The following is a 22,715-nucleotide window of genomic DNA, read 5'->3' on the forward strand; positions in this document are numbered from 1 at the left end:
ACTAATGTGGAACAGAATCAGTTTCTTACTTAATTCAAGGGGCAATAGCAACATTGCAACAGGGAAAATCAAGTTCATTCCATGGATAAGGTAAAATATGACTAACGTAACCTTTATCATTTTAACCATTTATAAGTGTACGATTCAGTAGTATTTAATAATTTCACAATGTTGTATAACCATCACCACTGTCTATACTCAAAACTTTCTCATCATCCCCAAACAAACATTGCACCCTTTAAACAATAACTTTCCTCATTTCCCCCTGCCCCCTATCTCCAAGGTAAGATTTCACTGTCATATGAACCCATCTTCTCTCCTAAGTCAATGTTTTGTTCTCAGATTTGTGGAGAGGGTTCACCCCGAATATGTTCCAGCAAAAATTCTGTGCTGGAGGAGTCCAACAATGGCCACCAGAGTGTGATTCTTAAAAGCTCTCCTGATGGGGTGCTGACTGGTCCCCCCTTTTAGAGAAATAACACACAATGACTTAGACTCTATTACATGGGATGAAGTATGACTTTCCAGTTAGACTGAACCATGTGAGTTGCCATTTTAGTAGGTCAAACTTGGTTGGATGTTGTCAATCGTATGGTTTAACCTAAAAGCATTATAGAAAAGGAGTTAAGAGTTACTAAAATCTGGTGCAGCAGTATAGTTTTAATTACTTTATTCTCCAATTCTTTGTTATTTTGAAATTTTTTCTTCTTTGGAAGGGACAAGTAGGTGGAGTATATGAACTGTGGTCTTTTCTCTTCCCCAAGTAGAGGTATTCAAACAGGCCTGTAATCGGAGATTTCAATGTGATGGTGGTTCCAAACTCAGATATGGGTTTACATATGTAAAATTACATTGTGTGGTCACAGTCTTGCCAACTGTAATCTGTTACCTTCACCCCGTTCCCAGTGATTCAGCGACAACATGGACGCTGGGGGAACGGCGTGTGAGCCAGCTTGTGCAAAGTGTATTTCCTCTCGGCCCGTGTTGTGTTTCAGGATTCTTGGCTGTCATATGATGGATCTTCAGCTGTGGGTAGATTGAAACTAGCTGACTTTTGTGTTTTTCATCCTATAACAAAGACATGAATTTAGTCTGCAATGAGATGATTTTTGAAACAATTTAAGAAAAGAACTGAGAAGTCCCAAGGGGCAGTTTTTGGGGTGGCTAGAGCACAACCTCTAAAACCAGACGCCTGGGGTTCAAACCCAGCCCACTATTACATTAGCTGTGTAACATGGGCCAGTCACTCCCTTCCCATGCCTTGCTTTCTCATGTGTTTAATGGGTTAGTAATAGTACCTACCTCTCAAAGTCATTTTGAGGAGTATATGAGTTACCTTAATATATGTGAAGCACTTAGAATAGCCTTTGTTACGTATTAAGTGCCATATATGTTGGCAATAATTATTAAGCAGTTAAGTACCTTAACAGCCCCTTTTTTATTAATATAGAAAAGTCTAGCTGGATATGTTTTCTAAAAATATATCTCTTATTACATAATACTTTCTCTCAAACAAGAGAAATTAGGGACTAAAAATGGAGCTTAATTTAGGAAGCACTTGATAAATATAGTTTCCTGTCCTCTTTTACCTTCTTTCCAAAATGGGGGGGGGGGCTTTCTTGACTTTTTTCCAAGATTACATATACAGTCAACCCTGCCCTGAGTTTTAGCTGAGCATGTATCTTGGCCATAGTTAACAATTTTGCACTTGCAAAATGCTCGTCCATCCTTTTCTTCCATTTGGAAACTATGAGAATATTTGTCACAAGACAAAATATTTAAGCTGGTGCTACACATTGTGTGGGAAATAACAAAAAGCATTTGCTGAAACATCTTTCTAATGTTAAGAAAATCTCACGGTCTGATTAAATTGTTCGCAACTTTATTAACTAAAAAAATGGTAAAAGTTCTGTCCTCAAAAATTTCCAAGAGTCTTAGACAACCCTTCATTATTTGTTATCTTAGGGAAGGAAGGATGTTGGCTTTGGTTAGCGCCAGAGCCAGGAAATAGGAGTGTTGGGTTTCTCTGGCTGGATTTTCCACATGGTGTAACCTTAGGTCATCTATTAGAATTTCATTACTCCTTCAGTTGGGAAAAAAAAAAGATTAATTGTATCTGGGTCAGTTTGCAAGAGTAACTACATCATTGGTACTTGATATCACTGTGTAATTTATATACAGTTGCCCTTGACTGAAAACCTGAAGAAACCAGGGGCAACTCCAGAGGCGCATTTCTAGACTCCCAGCTTTCCCTGCCTAGAAAGGCATCCGTTTTGCTCACCGCCAGCAGCTGGCACGGCACCTGCTCCCTGGTGCTGCTCCATAAATGCTGCACAGATGCACGAATAGCTGAGTGGATGATATCAACTAGCTGAGCACTGAAAATGCCAAACTGAGCAAAATCACATGACATCCTCCCCATAGTCTAGGGGTGGAGCCATACTAACTAAATGCAATTATAAAGAATGCTCAGAAAAAGAGGAAAATGGTGCTATCAGTGCCTCTGAAACAGGGATTTCACCTGATCAGAGAAGCCCTCCCTGAAGTCATATGGCTTCAAAGAAGATCTGAAGGATGAGTCAGGATTGGCTAGGAAAATAGGGAAGCAAGAACATCCCAGATAGGTAAAAATGCACGGGTGGCTCAGCTGGTTGGAATGTTGTCCCATGCGCCAAGAGGTTGCGGGTTTGATTCCCAGTCAGGGCACATATCTAGGTTGTTGGTTTGATCACTAGTTGGAACTCGTATGGGAGGCATCTGATTGAGAGTTCTCTCACATCGATATTTCTTCCTCTCTCCCTCCCTCTACCTTCCTATCTTCTAAAATCAATGAACATATCCTCAGGTGAGGGTTTAAAAAAATAGTATGTATGGAGTTCCTGTGGCAGAAGGGTACACGACAAGGAACTGAACAAAGGCCATGCTGCTAGGGTGGTGTAGAAAGGAGCAGCGAATAACAGAGGGGGCTGGAAAGGCCACAGGACCATGCCTTGCAGGAGCTCACCAGCCTTGTAAGGAGCTCTGTCCTCATCCTAAGAGCTAAAGGGAAGGCTTTAAAGGGTTTTACTCCGATTGAAATGAAAGTAGAAAAGACTGCTGTGGCAGCAATGGGGGAAATGAATTGGAGTGTGCTAGAATGGATCCATGGAGAGCACTAAGGAAGCTGTCGTAGTCTGAGCAAAAGCTGATATTGATTTTGGGGAGGCCATGGAGACGTGGTAGAGAATCAAGGCGGTAGATGGATGAGAGATTTAGGAAGCATATTGATCGACACTGGTGATGCATTGCATATGGTGGATAAGGGTGTGAGAGTCGTCGAGAGTGACTCCTAGGTTCTGGTGTGACCCCTGGAGGGGTTGGGGTGCCCTTTCCTGAGAGAGCATGCCGCGGGATGACCACGTGTGCAAGTGGAAGATCATGAGTTTGTCTTTGGGAATTATGAATTTCTTTTAAAATTCTTTTTTCGACTTCCTTTACACTGTTTTTATCTTCCCCCTTCTTTTTCTTGGCCACTGCCTTCGCCAACTTCCCTAGGACATCTCTGTGCTCTTCCACTCCTACTTCATTCAAATGCTGGTGTTCCCCATGGTTCTCACCTGAGCTTCCAGCCTCTGTAGTCACTCCAAACCTGCGCTGGCCAATACAATGGCCGTATATGGCTACTGAGCACTTGCAGTGTGCCTCGTACAAATAAAATGAGCCCGAAATGTTACATACGTGTAGGATTTCAAAGGTATAGAATTAAAAATAATACAAATAAAATCATTAGTAAGATTTCTAATTGATTATCTGTTGAGAGGGTAATATGTTGGATTAGGTAAAATGTTTTATTACTTTCTCACTGTGGCTACTAGAAAATTTAAAATTACATTTGTGGCTCACTGTGTATTTTTAGTGGATGGAACTGCTCCAGACAGTGACCTGTTGCCTCCCCATTCCTGCCCACCTGAGCTCACAGAACTGCTTACTGTAACCAGAGCATTTCAAATCACTTTATGTCTCATATGCTTTCCTATTCCTGAACTTTAGTTCCTTTCCTTTCCTACCAGATTAGATGTGATTCCTACTTTGTTCAGAGCAAAGATCTCCTCTGCTATATGAAAATGTCCCAATTCCTTAAGGTAGAATTAAATATTTTTGCCTCAGAACCTTACATGCTCTGTTAATGTCTTTATTGCACCTAATTTACATGCTGGTATTTTGTTTTATGTTCATTCGTCTGTCCAGCCAGATTGTAAGTGTCTGAGAAGTGCAGGTGCAACCTGATTTACGTCTGTAATTATGTAACCAGGTACTCGTTGTCCGGCTGGTGCCCAAGGAAAGCCTGACGAATAACAATGAAATCTGCACATATTGAACAGCTACCACGTGACTGGTTATGACTTAGATGTTCTGTGACAATATCTTGAATCCTCTGAGCAACCCTGTAAGGTAGACATAATTATCTTCATTTTGCATGAGGATCTTGCAAAAGCTTGAACTGTTCGTAAATTATAGAGTGAGGATTCAACTACGATGAATAACTCCAAAGCTATGTTTTTTCCTGTGATTTCATACATGCTGAAAAACATATTTAAAAAATGGAGATTATATTCCTACCTCATAACAGAAAAAATACCTATTTCCTAGGATTGTTAAAAAATTAAATGAGATACTGTATATAAAGTGCCAGGGCAATGCTTGGAAATAGTTGGTTTAAGTAAACAGTAGCTTTCTTGGATCTTGAAGCCCACAGCATAGAGGTCCTTAATTTCTGAGGAGGACTGAAGCGGTCTGTCTAACTGCCGTGACCCCCTTGCACGTGCTCGCACACACCCACACTTGTACGGAGGTCCTGAGAAGCAGAGCCCTCAGGGGCCACCACTTTGACCCAGCCCCTTTGCACATCCTCTGATGGTTAGAGAGAGTGGAGTAGAGAAATAAGTAATACTGCAGCAATGTGTGTGTGTGTGTGTGTGTGTGTGTGTGTGTGTGTGTGTTGGTGAGGGCTGGGGAAAGAATAGCAGAAAAGGTATCAAGTCTGGAGTCTTACTAGGGCTATGTGGCCTTGGGGAATTCCTAGAAAGTCATTCTGAGTCCAGTGCCGACTCTCCTCTTCCTGTTCTGTCTTACCCAACTGTAGAGCTGTACAATTGGGACCACTTTTCTAGCACCTCGGGAATCTTTGCAGGAAAGGGAAAGGGGAAGTAGGAAAAGGCAAATATTAATTGTAGGCCAACACTGGTCTGCAGATCTTTTGTTGAGATGCTAGGCTCCTGAGAAATTAATTTAAGCACGTGAAATCCCTCTGTATGCTTCAGATCCCTTTAATTTCCCCAATATTTAAGAAATATTAAGACATCTCTCAGTTGCTGCTGGTACTTGACCAAGGCTAAATGACCTGGTAAATGACCAAAGTGTTCATTTATTGAATAATGGAACAGTCACCCACATGCAGTGTAATTGACTAGGAGATTCCAACTTGAGTGGACAGCAAAGAAATTGTAAGGAAATGGTTCTTTGAAATAAAAACCTTGGAAACTGAATATTCTCTAGCACTTAAATCAAACTTTGAGATTAAGAGAACAACTTACCTTGGCTGGTGTGGCTCAGTTGGTTGGAGTATCTTCCTATAACCAAAAAGTTGCAGGTTTGATCCCCAGTCTGGGCACGGAGGGGAGGCAACCAACTGATGCTCCTCCCTGGCATCAATGTTTCTCTCTCCCTTCCTGTCTTCCTTCTACTTTCTCTAAAAGCAATGAAAAAATGTCCTCAGGTAAAGCTAAAAAAAAAAAAAGAAAACAATTTTAAGTTTAGGGAGAACTTTTAATCTGATATTATATAGAGAGAAATTCCATGGCCAATAGCATGTAAAAATTAACGGCAATGACATGGCTGCTGCAGAAAATTTAATCTGTATAGAAAAATAAGTACAAAATTCTATTTTAAAGGAAAAAAAATTAAGTTGATTTATCTTGCAGATTGACTTGTACTTAAAAGGATGAAGAGAAGGTACTTTTAAATTCAGTCCAGTCAAATGCCAAAGCATCATAAACTTTCCAATCAACTGATTTGGAGGTAATCTCTCTGGGACTAACACCTGTGAAATGTACGAGCCTGATGCTCTCATTCAGTTCTGTAATGGCCTGAATTCTACGCCAGGCCTGCTGTGTAGTAGATAGTATTAACTGAAAATTAACAGACACCTGGACTAATAGTGACTTCATCATAAGCACTCTTTTTGTTGAAGAATGTTTGAAAATGGGTAGTCCAGGACAAAATCAGTAGCTTAATGAGGTTCTCCAGGCTCTTTTAAAGTTTTTTTGCATCATCCTCTTCAATTGTTGGCATTCATATAAGAGGTTGTAGCCTCATCACCATAAGATGGCTATTACCACTTCAAGTAGGAAACAAGAGCCAGAGGCAAAAGGTTCTGCTTTGCGTTAAATAAGACCCTTACATTTGTCGGAGCTCAGCCAAGGACCAACCTAGAGGAACCAATGGCAAAGGGAAAGGAGACTCTAGACTTGCATTAAACCAATCACCATTCATTCTATACCCCTTAGGGCAAGGAGTAGCTGCCCAGGACCTGAACGGGTCAGAGTTTTAACAGCAAGGAAGGACAGAGGGTAGAGCATCATCACTGGGTAGAAAATAAAATGTGTCTGCCAGAAATACTTAATGAAGGTTTGCTGACTGAACAAGTGAGGGCTGCTCTGTAACTTTCACGGATCCTAAAAACTTTGTTTTTGTGGGTCCCTTCGTCCAAAAACTATGTTAAAAGTAGTGTTTTACAACTGAGTTGATATAAAGACAAAATCCGGACTGAATTCATTGTTATGTATTCATTCTTATTATGTTTAACTTTAATTCTGATTTTTAAAAATGCAACTTGAAACACGTTTGTCAGCCCCAAGTACTGTGCCTACGATGCCCAGTGCAGAATTCCGCGGCAGGTCTGTGCTGTTTCCCACTGGTGTGTGAACTTGAGGGAGTGACTGTGCACTAGGTTTTTTCGTTGTCCTCAAGCCCCTCTCACATCACTATGAATCCCAGAGCTGCTCCACAAATGATGCTGAGTTGAGCTAACATATCACTGTTTCTTCCTCTAGGGTGAGCCAGGTCCTCCAGGTCCTTATGGTCCTCCAGGAGTCCCGGGTATTGGACAGCAAGGTATTAAGGTAAAGATACTTGTCTCTTTGCCCATTGATGATTTTTGCATTTATTGTGGGGGCTGGGGGAGCTGTGATTTAAACTCTGCTCAGCCTTATCCTCAAAGACACAAAGAGGCTGTTGCAGAAGTTACTTATAGTCTGGATGCTTGGACGCAGCATGTCCTGGTCAGGGGCAGTTACCACAAGAATAACCAATGTGCGTTGTTATCTGATGGAAGTGAAAAATTTTCTTGTCTCCAAATACCCACCCTTTTGCCAATGTACATCTGGGTCTGTTGAGTTTTCATGGACTTGAAAGGTTAAATATGCAAAATGCTATTGATTCATGAAACACTTTAACACAGCAATTATGATCTGTGCACATTAAAAAAGCCACAGGGACAGAAACCAGGAGAAGCACGGCACTGAGAAGTAAATGTTGACAGAAAGGTCCATAGGGAGCTAGAAGGGACTGGAGCACCCACACCCTGGGTCCCCTGCACATGAAGGATGTGATAGAGCAAAGAGTTTATTTTAAATGAATTTTCTAAGTCATTAAGACAAAAGGACATTGATGCAGGACTAACACAGAGAGCAGTTCAAAACGGTGCACTTTGGATGTCATCGAGTGCCACCACGGATGCCAGTTACACAAGAGCACGTGAGACTGCAGGGAAGGCGGAGTTTGTATTGGCAGAGCTATTGGAGAAGGGCTCAAAGGAGATGGAGTGCGAAACAGAACTGAAAGGAGAAGTGACAGGGAATGGAGTGGGGGCGGGGAAAGGGTGGCATTCCACGAGGAGATGACAGGCCAGGAGCAGCATGAGCACTGTCAGCGTGGTCATCTCAGTGACCAAAATGAGTCACTCACGGTCCATCCTGCCAATCACTGCACAGTGGTTTCCGAAAGCCGAAAGTGCAGATTGCATTTAGAACAGAAGGGATGTTGAAGATTTTAGGGTGATTTCTTCACTGAAATTCAAGCCATTTCTCCTCTTTCAGAATTTTTTTATCTTCATGAATGAGAAAAATTTGGATGTTTTGCTATTTATTGTTATTGAAATCTTTAGAGTATTTTGTGCTATGTTTCTTCTTTGTTTAAAAGCTCAAACTTTCATTTGACTATTTCTTTCTCTTAGGGAGAGAGAGGCCAGGAAGGAAGAACTGGGGCTCCAGGACCCATTGGCATCGGTGAACCAGGCCAGCCAGTAAGTTGCTAGCAATTCTAGATGGAAGAAGAAGGACAAATATAGTACTTGTAGACTATATTACTATACTATAGTACTATACTATATAGTACTATGTGCTCCTTCTGGTTAGAATCAATGGTTCGATTAATCCATCGTGTGTCTTTCTGGACAACAAGAGACAATAAATATGCAAGAACAGATGCAAGTCTCATTTTTCATAATACTTGAAATGGGGACACAGACACACAGACGGTTGCACAACTGGCTCTCTCTCACTGCAGTCTCTTACAAGACTAATCAGCTTGTTCAAGAGAGAGTTCTTATGTGTCAGAATTTCCTGGGAGATATGAGATCTGAGTTCTGGTCTCATGTCTGTACTTTGTAATTTACTTTCCTGCAACCATGAGAAATTCATGACAAAGAGGACTTCACTCATCAACTAATCCGTGAGCACACTCAAAAGGCAGAGAGGTCACACCTGTGTTATTTGCAGAGGTATGGAAAAGAGAAAAATATTTCTATCCAGAGATATTTGAAGAGGAAATCAAGTGTGATCAAGTGTGACTATTCTAGCATAAACAGTTTCTTAACTTTTCAAGTAATCATTCTCCTTGCAAAGAACAGTAGCTAAATGAAAACATAGCCAGGCTCCCAATTTCATTCTGCATTGCAGAGGTCCTCGTATGTAAATGGAACAAAACTTGTGCCTCCTGGCTGTACTCCGTGAGTGAAATGGGAGCACACTGCTTGAGGGCCAGGCTTTCCACTAATGCCTGCGGGCACTAATTCAAAGCCAAACACATCTTATGGAGGGAAGATATACTAGACTAATTATCTAGAGGTCAGTGGTCAAGTCTCAGTTTCCACTAGCCAGACAGTGGACCTAAAGGGAAACCGCTGGGAGAGCAGAAATCAGCTTCCTTGCAGACACCGCTGGTTGTTCACTGCACAGGCTGGAAACAGAGAAGACTGGAAAGACCTCAGCTGGAAAGAAAGACACGTGTGCACAGGGAGTACAGCAGAGAATCCAGGGATTTTTTTAAACAGAAATAAACAAGAATCTTTTCATACTTCTGTGAGGAAGTGGGATTAAAAATGAGGTAAATAAATAAATTTTAAAAAATGAGCTGCTAAAAAACACAGAGAAGAATTTAGTAAACTTCCACTAGATGGACACATCTTAGTATTTTGCTACACTAACTTTAGATTTTCTTGAAAACCCATAAAGTATGGATACAGTCAAGTTTACATAATCTCTTTCAGAAAATAGAAGAGGGAAGACAGCAAAACATTGTTTCCCAACTTATACAGCAAAACAATGACAACACCTAAAGAGAAAACTATAGAATATCCTTCATGAATCTAGATATAAACATCCTTAACAAAATATTGGCGAATAGAATTCAGCAATATATAAAAGCAATTATACAGCATGACCAAATGGGGTTCATTCCTGGATACAAGACTGATTTAATAATTGAAAATTAAATAATATAATACATCATATTAATTGGCTAAAAATTGCATATAAGATGAGACAAAAGCATTCACAAAACTTAAAATTCAAAACCCTCATGAACTCTGATAAAAACTATCAGAAACTAGAAATAAAAGAGAACTTCAACTTCTACAAAAACAAAGAAGAAAATAAACAAACAAAAAACTACAGCTAACATTGCACTCCATGATTAAATGGTAAAATAAAAAATAAGACGAAGATTTCTGTTTTCAACAATCTTATTCAGTGTAGTATTAGATGTTCTAGCCAGAATAATAAGGCAAGAAGAGGAAATAAAAGGCATATACATCAAAAAGAACTAAATCTGTTCCTATTTGCCGATGACATAATGGTATTCATAGAAAATCCCCAGAAATCTATACCAAACCACCTAGAACTAATAGATGAGTTTAAGTTCATAGGATGCAAGTGGAACATAGAAAATCAATTTTATTTCTATATTCTGGTAGCAAATACAGAAACTTCCATCTTTAATTACATTATTACCACTCATTTTGTGCTTGTCACAGATGACTGATTCATAAAAACTAAATTGATTTTAGACTCTCAGGGTGATCGGTTTATTTTTTGTGCAAGGTTATTCAGAGCACTGTCAGTAAAAAATAACCCCTGAAGTAGAACTTGTAATTACTTTGAGGTTTAAAATAAAGTACATGCCATGTGTGAATATTATAGACAATTTTTATTATTACTTAATATATTTATCTTGTTTGCAATGTACATTAAAAACCACTTTATTGATTATCCACACTATTTAGATTATTAAGGAAGTAATAACATAATGGATAATTATACTTTATCATGCTAATGTCTCAGATAAAGCATTTCACTGACCAGACTGTGTTAACTGATAATTAGTTTCTTTCATTATATCTTTTCTTAGAGGTGTTTATTAGGCACCAAATAAGTATGTCATAGTTATAATTGATTCTCATGACCTTTGAAAAAGATAGTTTTTAATAGAAGCATTCCTGTCTTTAAAAAATGGTCTGTTGGTACTGTCTTCATAAATTAAAAATATATTGGGTTGGCCAAAAAGTTCATCTGTTTTTTTCCATAAGGTGGCTCTAGTAGCGCTTAGTTGTCTTTAATTTCATTTGAAACAATTTGTCAGCTTGTATTGTGACAGCTGTCATATCAGCGTGAATTTTAAAAAAACATCAAAATTGGTGATTTTTTGTGTAGCCATTTTTATATTGAAGATGGAAGAAAATAAGCAACATTTTCAACATATTATGTTTTATTATTTCAAAAAAGGTAAAAACACAACTGAAACATCAAAAAAAAAAAAAAAAGATTTGTACAGTGAACAGAGAAGGTGCTGTGGCTGATTGAATGAGGCAAAGTGGTTTGTGAAGTTCCGTGCTGGAGATTTCTCACTGGACGGTACTCCCCGGTCAGGTAGACACCAGTTGAAGTTGGTGATCAAATCAAAACATTGAATTGAGAACAATCAACGTCACAGGGAGATAGCTGACATACTCAAAATATCTAGATCGATAAAGTTATTGGTGCAACTGAGAAATGTGTCTTTTGTTTTATGGAAAAAACTAAATGGACTGTTTGGCCAACCCAGTAGCTCATCTAACCCAAGTGCCTGTTCTTTCTCTCTGGGGAACAATCTTCTCAGTCCTGATTGCTCAACTAGAAAACTTGAGAATATACTGGTGGTGTGGAATATTACTCTGACCGTTGACAGTAATTGAGCCTTGGCTCGCTATTTCTTAAAATGTTCCCAAGTGATTGCTCATCAGCATTAACCCTCTGTTCCCAGCAGTTGGGACCACATGGCTCCTAAAAGCCCCCATTATTTTCACTTTCACCTTAGCTGATGTATTCTAGAAATGCAGAGACGGAAGGAAGAAGGTTCAGTGTTTATTCTGTGTAGCATGCCTCTCTCAATATGTAATATCAATGATTCACCCTGAGACCAACTTCTTTATTAAAATGTCCATAAAAAGACATTCATAGCCACTGCAGGGCTCAAGTAAAATAATTTTTATAGCAATAGCAGATATATTCAATTCTTGTTATGAAAAAGCTTTAAATCTCTCTGACTTAATCCTCACATTAATACTTAAGTTTAAGGTAGGTACTATTGTTAGCAACATTGTGATGCATTTTCTGAGCTTTAAAGAGATTATATTATTTGTTTAAGGCCACACTGATAATACTATGTAGCAGGGCTGGGGCTTGAACCTCAATCCAAATGACACCAAAATCTGCTTTTAATTATCATGCAAGACTATAAACTCCATGAGACAGAGAGCAGGTCTGTCTGCTCTTCTTGGAACCTGGCTCAGAGCTTGCACCTGCTAGGCATTTGGTAAATATTTGTTGAATGGATGAAAAAAATGAATAAACCAGAAAATAGACTTCTTGCCCTTTAATATAAATTGTGTTATTTCTATTTTTCATGTCATTGGAGAATAAGATAATTGGCCAATTTTTTTGTTAGAGTGTGTAATGTTAGCTAGACATTGTCTGTTTAGTTTTCAATCTAGTTTTCATTCTCGTATTTATTGTCTTCCTAATTAATTGCTCTAGCATTACAGCAAGCTGTCCTGAATATCAATGCTTTGTTAAGGACTCGGATTATTTAAAAATAGGCTTTCCTGCCCTGGCCGGGGGACGCAGTTAGTTGGAGTGTCATCCCATACACCAAAAGGTTGCAGGTTCTATCCCAGGTCAGGGCACATACCCTGGTTGAGGGTTCGATCCCCAGTCAAGGTGCATTTGGGAGTCAACTGATCAATGTTTCTCTCACTGCCTTTCTCTCTGAAAACAATAAACACATTTCACATCAATGTTTCTTTCCCTTTCTCTCTCTCTAAAGTCAATAAACACATTTTTGGGTGAGGATTAAAAACAAACAAAACCAAAACACCTAGATTTTCCCATAAACATAGCAATTTAAATTGAATTAAATGTTAGCTTTTAATTTTAATTAAAGTCTTTACTAAATTGGCTATGCATAAATACTAAAGAAGATGGCTTTTGGGAAAACAAAAAAAAAGAAAAAGAAAAGAAAAAAGATACTGAGTTCTTTTAAGCTTTCTTGTAAGCTTTTTTCCTACAAATCCATAACTGTGCTCGGTCACTGATTAGCATGATGCTCTGTCCTGGTTCTGCTTCCAGGCTTGGGTAGAAGGCATCCCTTAAATTACCCTGATGACTGCATACCCAGCCCCCACACCGGTCAGTGCCAGGCAGCGTTCTGGCTTTTGAGCTTCTGGGCAGCTCCGTAGCCCTTGTTCTATCACAGGTGTACTTCCCCCAGCAAGTGAGCCCTAATTATTTTTTTAGGTCAATTCGAGGAAAAGCTCCAGTCTGTGCTTCTAAGATTCCTGTTGTTAGTCCCTTTGCTACTTTTTGACCTGCTGGCCAAGAAGAACAAGAGAATCAATTTGTGGCCTTTAAAAATTCCTAGTGTTTAAGTGAATACCTTACTGTTGTCTTATTTTTCAAATAGTATATTTCCTGCCAGTCTACTTCAAAGCCTGAGACGGTGTTTTCTTTCCTTATGTGATAAGTTCTCACCTTTCCTAGTGCCTTTCTGAACAATAGTTACATGGACTTCTTAACTTTAATTAATGCTTCCCTTAATGATTCTATCAAGATTTCTATTTACACATAAATTTCCAGTACATTCAACTAGTTCTGGAAAGAGTTCAAGTTTGAATCCAAATTTATCAGGATAGAAGTTTAAAATATGTAAATAGAAGCCGTGTTTTAAAACAGCTGTGCAGTGATTTCTTCACGAGGCTCTCCTCATAATTAAACTATTAAGTCACTCTGCATCCTTCCCCAGGCCCTGCAGTCCTACATTTTAGCCTTTCCTTAGGATTTATTTTCTACACCTTATTCTGATGTCTCCCTTAATTTCCATTTTCCACTAACTTGAGGATACCAGAGTAGAACATCGTATGCCAAGCAAGTGGAACAAGTATTTAATACAATGAGGATATTATTCTTCACAATTCTATGATTCTACTGATTAGTATGAAACTTACCAGGAGGATTCTTACTAATGACTTAAATAGGTAGGGCTCCATCATTGCTGTGCCCACGTGAACTAAAATATAACCATTTTCTTTCTTCTTCCCTCCTCTTCTCCCTTCCTTTCCCCTCCTCCCATTATCCTTTTTCTCCTCCTGTTCTTCCTTCGATCCTTTTCTCTCTTCTCCAATTCTTCCTGTTATCCTACCCAGGGTCTCCGTGGTCCTGAAGGAGCACCAGGAGAGAGGGGCTTACCGGGAGAAGGATTTCCAGGACCAAAGGTAACAATGCCTTCTGTACCAGGAAAACGTGCTTTGTCTTGCATAGTCATGAGTCACAAATTTTTAAAAATGTGTCCAATTATCAGAGGTCAAGTATTTTCATTACCAACTTCACCCTATTAAATGAAGGAATATGTAAATTTCCTCTTAACATGAAACCACAGTGAATTTTTCAATCATAAATAATGGACGGATTTCTACTTTATATAATCATTGCTTATGGAATTAGAAAAATCTCTTAGCTTGTAGTCATTAAAGCCACAGTGATAGCATCTTTATGCCCAGTTGTTAAGTTACAGAGTATAGCTATATGATAAAGCTTTACTCACAGATTTGTTTTGTGAAGCATAGAGAAGAAACAGTCTAGTAAACCAATTGATTACAGCATTGGCATTAACACTGAATATGCTAAAAAGGAAAATGTAGTGTGAAGAGGGAACTGGAATTACCTTAATACCATAAGGAGCAATTAAGAATTTAATTGTTTCCACTGCTTTCCACACATAACTCTTGGAGCTCAAGTTCCTCTAGACCAGGGGTTGGCAAACTTTTCCTGTAAAGGGCCAAATAGTAAATATTTTAGGCTTTGTGAACCATATGGTGCTGTTGGAACTACTTCACTCTGCTGCTGTAGCATGAGAGCAGCCATAAACGACGTAGCATAAATGAATGAGTGTGGCTGTGTTCCCACCAAGCTGTCCTCATGGAACACAGTTAGCTGTAGGGCTACAGTTTGCCGATCCCTTGTGTAGGCCGTTTTCTCACAAATCTACGTCACATTTGCCAAAGGCCACATGGGAAATGATTTTCCAAGACACTCTGGGCAACATCCATAAAACTCCAGAGCAAGTGAGGATATGTTTTGGAGTCTTTCTTCCTTCTTTTGGAAACTCTTTCCCCCAGCACACATATAACAACACCCAGAGAAGCACACGCTCTCTCTAAGTGACTAAGGCCTTCCCCTGTGTTCAGTCAGGTCACTGCGTTCCGACCTTCTCAGTGTAGCCTCCCGCTCTAAGACCGCATCTCATTCTTGGCCTTTCCGTCATGAAATATTCAATGATCCATGAGAAAACCGAACCTCAGCTAGAGGAAAATTAATTAGCTAAAGCAAACAATTCATACGAAGTTTTCAGAGACTGCCGGGTTGAATTTTCAGAGAGGCCCCTTTTAACTAGCAAAATAAATTTGTCATAATAAGTGAAAATAATATCAAATGTTAGATAAAGGGGACATTACTAATACCCTTCACTAACCAAAATGTCACTATCCAATACAGAGACTAGCAATTTGGCACTACATATCAGAAAGATTTCTAGTGCCTAGTTTCTTGAATTGTTTTCTGTTAATTTCTATTTATGTGCAGTCCAAAAACCCTGGAAAATTTAAATAGCCAGAATTATTTCTCTGTATCATCTGTTTTTTAAGATAAAGAAATAAATGAGAAATGGATATGTGAAACACTAAGACAGCATGTAGGAGAGCATGTCCTAGTGACAAGTTCAGCTGTCTGATATAATGACACACCCTTGTTCATAATAACCCACGACACTGCATTGCCCTTCAGCTCATCAAAGAACAAACACAATGCATCCACTGTTGTTTTAGGGTCGACTGCGTGAATTATGCTGTGGAAATGATCAGAACTCACTGTTCAGAATACTTTATGCCCCAACCAGCAGGACCAAACTACTTGGGGCTGCTTTGCAATGATGTAAGGCTCAAAGGAATATATCATGAATAGAGGGAGACACAAAGATATATTTTCCTGTTGCCTAGGTTTCTTGCAAATGTTCTTTGATTTTACTCTTGGTTCAAATAAATTCATGAAATGAATGCTATTTCGGATTGCTTACATGGTTTATTTTTCATACATGTGCAGTGTTATGACTTCACTGATATTACATTACGATTAGAGTTATTCACAGAGGTCCTGTGATTTGATCCAAAAGGATTTTACATTCTTTTAAAACCAAATTTTCAATGAATATTTATAAATCCTGACACAAAACATTTCATAAATAATTCAACCCTAGCAAGCATTAGTTCACACACTAATATGAGAGACACATTTTCATTGTGTGGTGGCAGCACTGCTGGGGAAACGGAGGGATGCTTCAGTTAGACGTGCTATGTGATTGATTAGGCCCCCATCTCCAGATATTTCTGGTTATAGAGGACTAGAGCTCTTTTCTAACTTCAGTGATATTGCATATGTGTTCTGCTGAGACAAAGTCCTTCCTATAAGGCAAAATATTTTTTTTGCAAATTACAAATCTTGGAGTCCATTACAATTACCCATTTGCAGTGATCAGCGAATTTGGTTGCTTTGAATGCTTTAACCGTTTTAAAATTCTGATTTTTATTAGCTCACTGATGTCTCTCCCATATACTTTCAGGGTGAAAAAGGTTCTGAAGGACCAATTGGCCCACAAGGATTACAAGGCCTGTCAATCAAAGGGGACAAGGTACTGAAAATAGGACATATAATAGAAGAGATGCCAAGAAAGTTATTTTTAAAATGTTTCATTATGTATGTACATTTATGAACCGCACACAACCTGACATCCATACCACATGGGGGCCATGGGGTCAACTTAATTCTAAATTATGTATGTGCAAGGTATCTTAGTGTATAGGATGAACTGTGATCTGGAAATTCCAAAATTGTATATTTATAGTAATGTCTCATTTATTTAAGTCCTGACTTCCAGTCACCCTATCTCCAGCCAAGCAGCTTTGAAGCCGAACATTAGCAAAAGAGACCTCTGCTTAGTAAAGAAAATAGCTGTTAAAAAACATGACCTGACCTCATTACAGAGGCATATATCCACCCTTAGCTGCCCACTCAAAAATCTCACCTTAAAACGGGCGAACAAGAGATGGGTCATTTAAGAACACCAGCACTCATGCCCTCCAGCAAGGATCAACAGAAATCCGCCTATTGTTGAACAAATTTAGGATTATTGACTCACTGCAGTGGGAGACCACATTCCATGAGGAACCTATTTCAATGCAGTAAGAAGATGAAAGATTTTTTTTCATAGGATTTGGGCTTATATTAGGCGATTTGGGCATGTATTAGGTGAAGTGGATGCTATAGGGAAGTGAGGGTAATTTTAAGTTTGGGCATTTTAATGAATCTTACCTAGGAGGTGAGAAAAACAGAGCCAGGCTTAGTTGTAACTGGTAAACACGTAGCACATACTCATTTTAGCCAGGATAGGAGAACGTCTGATCATTTTTGAGGGGTTCGGACATTGTTTTTTTGTTTTTGTCTGTGCTCAGACATAATTACAGTGAGGTCTTGTTTTTGTCCTGCTTGCTTCATCACACAAAATGGCCATGTCTGATATTGGTGTTCTGCGACATATTTTATGTTCAACACCATGGCCTACCTGGCATAGCTTTCTTCTTTCTTATTAGTTACTTGTTTTCTTTAAAACAGCTGTGAATTACTATACCCAGACTCAAAGTAGGGATAAGGCCAGTGATAGTAGCTACTGGAGGCTAAGGCCCTAAATACCAGTGGGAAGGGAAAGCTACCAGAGGGGGAAGGGGTAAAAAATGTACAAGAAACAGAGACCTCATAAATATGGAGTCATTTATACATCAACCTCTGAGCATATCATTATATTATATATTAGGATAATGAATGATATTCAAGATTATCTTAGGTATTGTGTTTCTAACTTGAATTACTTATTTCTTTTATTTATTAGTAGCTGACTCTTCTGGGAATCTGTATTTTAAATAACAGAGATAGTGGTAAATAGTGAGTTATATAAATTTTAGGTATAATATAATTCTTGGTTGTAACTTCAGTTCTAAAATACTCTGAAAATATGTAAGATGCTCTTTCTTCCTTTGGAGCAGTGCAAATTGAATACAACTGAACTTTTTTTTTCCCATGTGTTCAGTAAATTAACTTTTTAAGGTACTGTTGACATTGCATTTTTTATTTTCACACCTGGAGTTCATGCAAAGAAAACACATCAAAATATTAGGACATTTTCGCAGAGTAATTGCAAAGCTTTCACCTGCTGTTCCCTTATTAATTCACACTGACTCCCTTTTCCCTCCCCCCTTTCTTCCTTTTCTATTCTTATATACATTAGATTCACAGACTTTGCTGTCTGTGCTTCAAGTGGTAAGATAAATACGTCTATGTTAAGGGCTCTCAAATACATATAATTGGTACAAAAAAGAAAGTGGTTTTGGTATAGATATTTAAATGTAGATAACAATGCACAAAAGACCCCCCTTGTGGGCATATTGGATATTTGCAGGATAGTGGTTATGAGTTGGGTCCTGGAGTCAGCGAGAGTGGACTTGAATCTTGCCTCCGCCATCTAACAACTGTTGTGTGGGTGTTCCTCAGCCTCATCTGGAAAACAGGAATGCCTGCTTTCAGAGGGTTGTTGTGAGGATTCAATGAGATGAAGCATGGACAGCATTTAGCACAGCGCCTGCCACAGGATGAGCACTCAAGTTATGAATCGGAAGGGTCCAGTTCTGAATTAGGACTTAACTCCATTACATTTTCCTTCCGTGATATTTACTTAGACTGGAGACTGATACAAAGTGAAATGTTAAAAAGCGTATTCCAGGGCAAGTTTTAGTGACAGGTCCAATATACTTTTTAATATTGCATAAAGTATAATCTGTCGATATGCTTCCATTCATAGAAATATGTTTGTTTGGCCGAGGCATTGGCACACTATGGGGCTGGCTGCCTGTTTCTGTAAACATAGTGTTATTAGAACACAGGTTCATCTGCTCACTCATGGACGGTCTGCGGCTGCTTTCACGCTGCCAAAGCCACAGTCAGTAGTTACAAAAGAGACCTTATTATGCCCGCTAGCATAGAATATTGGATGGCAGACACAAAGAATGGATGAATGATGTTGTTCTTCTTAGTGATAGCATTCATTTTGTTTCCCAAGTTTATTTCATGGAAGGGACAAGTAGCATTCTTCAATTTTATTGTATTTAACTTAATTTCTTAATTTTCAAAATACATCTTTAGTAAGATTTGAAGGGAAAAGGTATTTAGAAAATTTTAAAACATTTTTCTTCACTTTCTCAAATCCTAATTTCCTTGTACCCTCTGAATGTTATACTCTTAAATATTTCTGTTATAATCAGAGCAGAAAGTATTTGTGTCATTATAATAACCATTCAGGAAATTTTGGTTCTTGTGAGAAGAATGACCGATAAATATACACGGGTGCAAATTCTCATAAATTTAGACTAAACAGTAAAATCACCATTAACTATTTTGGCAAATTTGAACTGAACTGCTTAAAAGGAATGGAGTTTGCTAACTTTCCATGTTGAACTTTTATATGATGTAAAGATAGATTTTAATCTAGTGTAATTCCAGAGTAGCAAAGTGTGAAAGAATAAGGCTTCACTTTATGGCTATATGTTTGACTTATTTTCTGTACAGGGGGACTTGGGACCTGTGGGACCCCAGGGACCAACGGGCATGCCTGGAATTGGGAGTCAAGGGGAACAGGTAATCGATGCGTTCACCCTTTCCCTGTGGTACAGAATAACCAGCCCAATCCTGCTGTTCAATGAAGGCCAGTCTCGCAAACATCAATGAGTATATTTGATAGCCAAACTGCAATGGAATTCACATCCAAAGTGAGTGTAGGGAAGAATAAGATGGTTTCATGAGATCCGATTTTTCAGAACTTCCAAGACTTAAGATAAATAGTGTGTTTCTTGGTTCTTTAACATTTTTGTTTTTATATGCTCACCTGAGAACATGCTTTACTGAATTTAGAGAGAGGGGAAGGAAGGGAGAGATGGAAGGAGAGAAACAGCAACATGAGAGAAACATCGATTGGTTGCCTCTCCCACCTACTCACCCCAACAGGGGACCTGAACCCATTACCCAGCCACGTGATCTTACCTGGAATCGAACCTGTGACCTTTCTGCTGACAGGTGATGCTCCAACCAGCTGAGCCACACTGGCCAGGGCTTGGTGCTGTAACTTTTAGCATCAAAGCCTAATTAATAGCATAAGAGTTTTCGGATAATATTTTATATTTTTATATTTATATTTATAAAAATATTTTTATATTTTTAGCATCCCTTTGAAGCAACAGTTTATTTACTTTCTGGTCTGTGTGTTTATTTTTCCCCTTCTCAGCTTTGAGAGTGATTAAATCCCACTTTCTTCCAATGCCAGTAGGGTAGTACTTCTCACCCCCAGCCATGGAACAACCTAAAAAAGTATTAAATTTAAAACAAGGTCCAGAATCAGAAGTAACTGCTTAATTTTAAGGGACACGATTCCTGAACAGACATAAGGCACAAATAGAGTTTATAAATGACATTTGGCCCTTTTTGGTTAGAAGAAAAAATTCTCAGCTGGTCTCTACATTCATGTCTGAAATCACTTCCCAAATCTGACCAGAGCTAGAAGAAAGCTGGGTACACCTTGTTAGAGCTAAGTGATATAAAGGTAACATAACAGTACTATCTACAGGTGTTGCTGACCATGTGCTTTTACCCACAATTTTCATTTAATCAAGTGACCAGTAAATCCAAATTTATATCCAACACCCTCCTGCATAGAAAATGACAACCCTCCATTTGATTAAAATTTATGATTAAGGTTTGAATTATTCTGTTGCTTAGAGAATGAACAGTAGCTCCTTTATCTAGGATAGTGGGAGAAGAAAAGCGTTAAAAGAAAAATGAAGTAATTTTTCATTTGGCTTTTTGTTGCCATTAACTTTGAGTTTATTTCTAACCATCTTCTAATTAATTAGTATATTTTTTATCATTGTTAATCCAAGCAACAGCAAAGTTGGAGTTATTTCTTTTCCTTTTCCTTGGTAGAGGGCCTAGTGTTAAAAATTAGAAGGACTAAGGGGCAAGAGAAGCCAAAATAAATGTGTCAGTAAATATTTAGATGATAATTAAGAGCTGGATACTTGGACTAAGTATGGGTTGACTATGTGACCACGCATCCTCAAGTGTTGTAGTTTATTTGCTCGCTTTCCGATCCCAGAAGTGGCTGGACAGCACTGTCACATCCTGGGTCAGTGGTGTTTTTGGTGTTGAGTCACCACTCTAAGGCTGAAACTGAGGTTCAAAGACAACCAGTCTGTCCAGATGGCCTGTGGATTCTGGACCTCCCACCTGCAGCTTCCTGTTGCCTGCAATGCTGGTTCTTCCCGGAGGTTGTTTTCCCTCAGCTTAAAAACGCCCTCAAACCTCCTTGACTTTTGTTTTTCTCATCCCCTCTGTTCTCTTCCAAGAGAAAAACGCTTCTAAGCTGGACATTTCCGTGTGGAGCTGAGCCCTATCAGATGGGAGACTGAATGGAATGTGCCATTTGTAAACTCCTCTGAACAAGAAAAAAATCTGTTTATCCTTCTAAGATAAATGATCTAAAATCTACTTAAATTTAACCTTAATCCATGCAGTTATTCATTTTTCTTCTTATCCTTAATTTAACATGTTTATCCATTGAATTCCTGATATTTTAGGTATTCCTATTTCTCTCGCAGAAGTGAATTTTCTCATTCATCTATTTTTGAGGAAACTTCTGTTTCCATTCCAGCAACGAGTATATAATATCCTGCAGATTTTCGTTAAATATTTGGAGACTTGACAACCTCCAATCTTTTCTTTTTTATTCTCACCTAAGGAAAAGTTTATTGATTTTAGAGAGAAAGAGGGAGGAGGGAGAGCGAGACACAGAGACCAGTGAGAGAGAGAAACATCAGTAGGTTGCCTTACATACATGCCTCCACCAGGGATCAAACTCACAACCTAGGTATGTGCCCTTGACCAGGAATCGAACCTATAACTTTTGGTGTACGGGACGATGCTCCAAACAACTGTAACACCTGGCCAGGGCAACAACCTCAAATGTTATAAAATAAAGGAGAATATAAGTAACCGCATATACATGTGTAGGCACATCCCTTTGATTTTTTTTGGTTCCTTGTCCTATTGTATGCTACTTGGGTTAGGAAGGATTCCTTCTTATAAAGGTTCAGTGTTTTCAAGCTTGGCTTGCTTAAATTGTTCAGATTGCTTCATCTTTATAAACCAGAGAAAGGGAAATACTATTAGTAATTTTAAAGTGAACAGCTGTTGTATCATCTAGCCAGAGAAAGGGCCTAACATTTGTAATAATCATATTTCTGTAACTGCTATACGTGCAGACATGGCTTGTGGGGTCTGAGCAAAACCAAGTCTTAGTTTTTTTTCTCTTTCATCCCTTTAAAAAAATTTTTATAGGGGAAAGTTTCTTCTTTGTCCTACCACAAAAAGAAATTATCACCAGGCGATAGACTTTTCTTATTGTTTTTAGTTAATAGAAAGTTACAGGATCCTAAGCTGCAAATCCCAGTTTTCACTGTAAAATAAAAACTCTCCAGTCACCATATAAATCTTCCCTTCGATCTTTGTTCACCTGGTGTGAGCTGCACAGAGAGCCTGCGGTCCACGGGAAGAAACGTGCTTCTCCTTCCTCCCAGGCTGAGTTAGGGCTTGGAGGAGCGGAGGGGTACAGGAGTTCTTTGACGCCGACACTCTTTCTCGCGGGGTCCTGCACTGGCC

General features: G+C 38.8%; 1 protein-coding gene across 1 annotated transcript in view; it reads left to right on the forward strand.

The window, feature by feature from the left end:
* The window catches only part of COL28A1 (collagen type XXVIII alpha 1 chain), a 151,881-nt gene that overhangs the window by 40,447 nt on the left and 88,719 nt on the right, over window positions 1-22,715 (forward strand). The window contains exons 12-16 of the mRNA XM_045827928.1: window positions 7,092-7,160; window positions 8,273-8,341; window positions 14,054-14,122; window positions 16,522-16,590; window positions 19,575-19,643. Coding sequence (XP_045683884.1) covers window positions 7,092-7,160; window positions 8,273-8,341; window positions 14,054-14,122; window positions 16,522-16,590; window positions 19,575-19,643 — 345 coding nt within the window. The remainder of the gene's footprint in view (window positions 1-7,091; window positions 7,161-8,272; window positions 8,342-14,053; window positions 14,123-16,521; window positions 16,591-19,574; window positions 19,644-22,715) is intronic.

This window comes from Phyllostomus hastatus, unplaced genomic scaffold, assembly GCF_019186645.2.
Source record: "Phyllostomus hastatus isolate PE091 unplaced genomic scaffold, TTU_PhHast_1.1 phas_scaffold_78, whole genome shotgun sequence".
In the NCBI taxonomy this organism is placed as follows: Eukaryota; Metazoa; Chordata; class Mammalia; order Chiroptera; family Phyllostomidae; genus Phyllostomus; species Phyllostomus hastatus.